Here is a 6,000-nt window from a genome sequence, read left to right as displayed (position 1 = left end):
CATGATTCTTTATGAATTTTTTGGTCGTTAATTCATTAGGTTTTACACAAGTTAAAAAAATATATAATTTAATTTAAAAAAAAAATTATTTTACCAGTGAAAATATTACACAAGTTTTTCGTCAGTCTAATTAACAGGAATTGACATATAAAAATTTATTATCATATAAATAGAAATTCAGAGAATTTATTAATATAAATTGAAATTTATGTTACTAAGAGGAACAGTGAAGGTTATTTAGCTAAATATTCAAAAAAAATTATTTATTAATCGTACTAAAGAAGCTCATGTTTTGAGTAAGTTATCCACTTAATATCATATTTTTCTCTATTAGAAAGTTCTATTAATTAAGAATCTTTTATTATTATATATAAAATTTGAATATTTCATAAATTATTAAAAAGGTGAGTCTAGCTAAAAATGAATAATAAGATCCTAATATTTTAGAAATGAGGAATAATATTCTAATATTTATTTCTAATCGAAATTCTTTTATTTGATTGCAAATTTTCAGTAGCTTTGTCATTTTAGTCATTGAGAATTATACAGGCAAGAAAATTAATTCCCTTTCTTATAGAACTCTCTCTCTTTGGAAAAAGAAAAGGAAAAAGAAAAAAGAAATAGTTACTCCCAAAAGAAAGAAACCAAATACTTGATAATTAACCATCCAAATTGTCCTGAAATTATAACTGGAAAACAAAAACAAACCAACTAGTCCAGTTTAATTCAAATTAAAGGACTAAACAGCACCAGGCTTTTTTTTTTTTTAAGAAAAAGAACATACATGAATTCCATTAATTAGGAGTAGTACCCATGTTGATGGCTGTACTTTGAAATTATTAGCTTACACCCCCCAAACTGCAGTAGTTATCATTGCTTTCTTTATCATCACTTGAATAAGGAGGAGGGTTTGCAATGTTATTAGGATCTTGAGCAATGACTGGTTCCTGATCAGAAAATGGTGAAACTTCTTGATGCTGCTGAAGATAATCATAAGGGAGCAGCTCCTCCAATTGATATTGTAGGTGGTGATTCTGCTCTTGACTTTGAGGTTGCTGCTGCATCAGGTCTTGATATGGGGTAGCTTGCTGAGTTTGGGGATGATCAGGTTGAACTTGCCATGGATAATATTGCTGCCCAAGATTCATCTGCTCAACTCCATTCTGAAGTTGATCCATCTGATATGGATATGGAACTTGGTTCTGCAGGTGAAGGAATTCTTCTCTGCCCAAAGGCAAGGATGCTTGATCCATTGCAAGATCAGTGCTGTTATTGTTGTTTGTAGAATCTCCATTGTTGTTGAGCATCATTTCATTTCTTGGAATCATTTGTGTTAAAGTTCTCAGCTGCATGATCTCATTTCTTACCTCTTCGTTCAATGCTGCAGTCAGGATAACTTTCAATATCTAGAATTGAGAATGAGATTGTGAAAAACAATCCTGCTTAAAATCATATTCAAATCGATAAAAGGCCAGCTAACTTATTTGTAAATCATGTCTTTCCTGATCTAAATAGCTAGCTGAAATATCGTAATTCATTAAGAAACATCATTACTGATAAAGGTTGGGACTTGGGAAGAAAAAAAAGAAACCATTACTAATACATGCAATCAATAACTTTTCGTAAAGCTTGTTATCTTATAAAGTGGCATGTATATATGTTAGTCAATCCAAAATTAAGATATTCATGTGAAGGAAAATCCTTACATTCTTGGAAGTGAAGCTGATGCAAAACCAAATCTGTCTGTTCTTTAAGCTTGACATTCTCAGCGTTCAAGCCTTTACTTTCTGTCTGCTCGATCATCCATAGATAACATGAAAAGTTCTGTCAGCTATCATTGATAGATTACATAGTATAGCACTAAGCCTTGTTAAAATGGAAAAGGGTCCTTATTCAAAACCTGCAAATTCTTATATATACACTCTAAATCACTAGTATAAAATTAAAGAAATCCTGAAATTAAACAGTAATGGTGACTTAAATTTACCTGCAATAAGGTCAAATGAGCCTTTAGTGCAGCTCTTTCAGAATTCAATGATTGTATTTTATCCTCAAGCATACATATATACAACTTCTTCTTCTCCTTAGCCTTAACAGCAGACGTTCGGTTTGCAATAATTCTGTAACAAATTCCAAAGAAGAGAAGAAAAAAAAAAGCACAAGTTATTAAGTGAAACAAACAATAAACCATTAGATACACTATCAACAAATACATACAAGAAGATTTTATATCTATCTTTTTACATGAATTTAAATAAATAAATAAATAAAAAATCCCTATCATTATAAATAACAATTCATTTCATAAGGAATTATCTAATGCTGAAGATTTGAAAGAGCATGTGTTTATATATTCAAATTAAATTTAATAGCAAAATAAGAATAAGTAAAACTTAGAAAGTGGTCTAAATGTTATTAATTGCAAGATCGACCTTTTACGTGGAGTTATTAGATTCATTTATTTATGAAAGCTCAAATAATTAAATCACGTATAATATATATCATTTTCTAAACTTTATTTAAGATATAATAATAATGTTGATCGAGATTATTATATAAATGTATACAAAAGCCGACAAATTTCAATCGCCATTGCTATATTTAGAAGCCAACAATAGAATTTGAGATTCTAAAACAACACTAGAATATCTCTCACAACATAAACGTAATATATATATAGTTTTTGCACATTATTATAGTTAATTAACACCCAAAATCCTGCAAAGTAGATATATGCAAAGGGAAACTTAGAAGCTAGATGAATTTAGTTTATCTTGAATCATAAATAATTTTAAAAGTACACATTTCTTTTCAAAAACACAAAACAATCAATCAAATACAAGCAATGATGATCAAAAGCCTCAAGAATTATTTGATTGATAATGTGGTGGGAAGATTAATGAATAATTTAGCATATGATGAAAGTGTGTATATATATATATATATATAAAGAAGTAGGAGTAGTGGAAAAACCTCTTTGCCTTCTTTGGATCTTGCATGGCAAGTTCTTCAATCTCTTGAGTAGACATGACCTTTCCTTTTGCTCTTCGTAGAGCTGATCTGTTGGTTGCTGCCGGTGCCGCTATGGCCGGTGGATGCACAGCCACTTCTGGCGGTGCAACAATCCTCAAGTCCATATCATCATCAGCCACATTTTCAGTTGCCGGTGGCTTGAAAGATTCATCAGCAAGGACAGAATCCTCAGTGCTCATGGTCAACAGCTTGAAAAAGAAATCATCATCATCAGCACCCTCCAGTTTTTCTTGTTCTCCTAGAGCAGAATCTTGTTTTGATGATGGTGAACCTGATGACGATGAAGATGATCCTTGAAGCAAAATAGTTTCACCAGAATTATTGGTTAATAAGCCGTTTTGGGTAGCCCAGAGAGGTGACAAGGGTTGAAAAGGTGATGAAACATCAGGCTGATTAATAAGCAAAATACCGTCATCGGACACATTTTTAGTTACCGGTGGGTTGGAAGATCCAGCAGCAGCAAGATGGAGGACAGAATCATCAGTGCTCATGGTCAACAGCTTAAAAAAGAAATCATCAGCATCGGCATCCTCCAATTTTTCTTGTTCTTCCAGAACAGTATCCTCTTTCGATGATGATGACGAAGATGATCCTTGAAGCAAAATAGCTTCACCAGCATAATTGGTTAATAAGCTGTTTTGGGTAGGGTTTCTTGCCCAGAGAGGTGACAATGGTTGAAAAGGTGATGAAACATCAGGCTGATTACCATGATCCATCAAAAGTTTCAGAAGATCAACATCTTCTGCTTCATACATTGCTCTCTTTCCCTTGTCCTTCTCCATGATAATAATCTACATGTATCAACAATTTCTTCAAAAGGTCACAAAGAATATATATATGTGTTTATGTATATAATAGAGAAAAATGATTTGAATATTAATCAGAATTATGTACTGTATATTTGCATCTGGATTTCTTACTATATTAGTTAGTATGTGTAATGTCAAAAAATAGCTAATGCAATTAGTAACTAGACTTAATAATGATGCAAAGCAAGATAACAAAATCTTCAATTGCAAAAACAAAAACAAAAGAAGATTTTTGTTGTGTGTTCTTCATTTCTTAAAACACCAACTTATCTAATTAAAAGCTTAAATACATGATAAAAGAAATGTTTAAAAAGAATGGTGTCTCTAAAATAACAACACAAGAGTACAGAACTACAGCTTAATTGGTCTGTTAAGTTGAAGAACTGATTAAGGAAAGAAAAAAAAAAAAAGAAAGGCCACATTCTACATACCAAACATTAGAAACAACAAGAGAAAGAACTAAAGAGCTCCCCCTACATAGAAAATTGAACCTGATGTAAACCCCCAACAAAAACACAGTGCTTAAATAGTGAAGAAATGGCATCTGCCAAATAAGTAAGTAGGAGAGACAACATGGCAATGTAAAACTGACCAGGAAATGGACAAAGTTTGACATATATATTGGGCAGAGAAGTGAAGAAGGATGACATATAACTTGCCTTTGTATAAATCCTCATCATCATCATCGGGTCCACTGCAAAACCTTAAGCCAAGTTTATTGTAGGCCAGGATATGGATGAACTCTTCCTCTCTTCTCTTATTCCTTCTTGGTTTATTTCTTAATAGTCTTTGGAATAAAATAGATAGCCATATACAGTACTGGTTTTTTTTAAATTTCTTTTTTATAGATGGCAGAAATTAAAAAATCATTATTAATTCTTAATCCAGCTAGTTTTCTTTTTGCAGTATTGCAATTCAAGTAACTTATTTAATTTGCCACCAATGCTATATAAACCTTTCTTATTTTGTGTAATAGAATTTGTCCTTCATAATGCTTTTATAAGATTGTTAGCAGAGCTGCTCAGTGGGGTAGGCTACCAAGATAATTGCATAAGGCTCCTCAAATTATAAAGATTTCATATATTATAGTCTATAAATTAAAAAAAAATACCCTTATTAAATTAAAATTGAAAAAGAAAAATTTTAAAAACTTAACTTAATAAGTCGCCAACAAAATAACAAATCTTTGAATAAATTATTAACACCAATTAACTTATGAAAAGATTTTTCTAAGGAGAAAAAACCTTATCTAAATTAAAACAAGAGGATATCATGTAAATATATAAAATGAAAAAATTTAAGTTCTAAATATCTCTATCTTAACTTCTCAAAATATTTTAATAAAAATAAAGAAACTAAATATCTCTAAGAAAAAAACTAGCCGCAAGCATTCTTTTTTCTATTTTTTTCCGCTGCCATCCACAGCTTTTTTTGCCGTCGACGGTAATTAATTTTAATTATTTCTTTCTTTCTTAGTAATTTTATATGATTCATCTTATTTATATGAATTGGTAAGAATTTATAGATTTTGATTGTAAATTTTTATTTTATTTTTTTATTAATGAATTTGGATAAATATATGATAAATCAAAGATGTATGGAAGAAGATTCCATGACTGCTAAAGTTTCAACAAGCCTTCTAATAATGAAGATGGATTTATTTGGTTAAAATTTTGTTTAGGATCTTATTTTATATTTAATTTTTTTAGTTATTTGTTAATTTTATTGATTAAGTATTATGAGTATTTTATTTTATCTTTCTTTATGCGAGTTAGGTGAATTTGATTATAATATTCAAAAGATTGGATTTTTTTAAAGACTCATCAAATGACGATAAAGTAGATTTGTGGCTCAATATAGCCACCAAGTAGAATGTATTTCTTGCCGATGAGCCAAATACAGCTAAGGTGTTGTATATAATTGTTCTGTCAACACAATTAATAAAGCTTACAGAAAAAGTTTATCTTTATAACAATATTAGTATTTATTTCTTGAACATAATCGTATTTACTCGTCCATTATAAGTTGCATTTTTTAATTTTTTTTAATAAAATACTCTTTTTAAAAACATAGCAGATTTGGTAGAGGTGTTAATAATTAATCCATTTGTTAAACAAAATTATATAAATTAAATTTATATTATCTAGAAAATGAAGAA

General features: G+C 29.9%; 1 protein-coding gene across 1 annotated transcript; it reads right to left on the bottom strand.

Annotated features, from left to right (window-relative positions):
- Positions 1-421: 421 nt before the first annotated feature.
- On the bottom strand, positions 422-3,917 carry LOC125370694 (bZIP transcription factor 29-like). The gene is made up of 4 exons (XM_048377174.1): positions 2,974-3,917; positions 1,988-2,120; positions 1,707-1,791; positions 422-1,381 (listed from the first exon to the last, which is right to left on the bottom strand). Exons 1-4 carry the CDS (start codon positions 3,813-3,815, stop codon positions 840-842), a joined length of 1,602 nt encoding a protein of 533 aa, XP_048233131.1. The 5' UTR covers positions 3,816-3,917; the 3' UTR covers positions 422-839.
- Between the last annotated feature and the right edge of the window lie 2,083 nt (positions 3,918-6,000).

The sequence above is a fragment of the Ricinus communis genome, chromosome 7 (assembly GCF_019578655.1).
Source record: "Ricinus communis isolate WT05 ecotype wild-type chromosome 7, ASM1957865v1, whole genome shotgun sequence".
Taxonomy (NCBI): Eukaryota; Viridiplantae; Streptophyta; class Magnoliopsida; order Malpighiales; family Euphorbiaceae; genus Ricinus; species Ricinus communis.
This window is presented reverse-complemented; position numbering and strand designations above follow the sequence as displayed.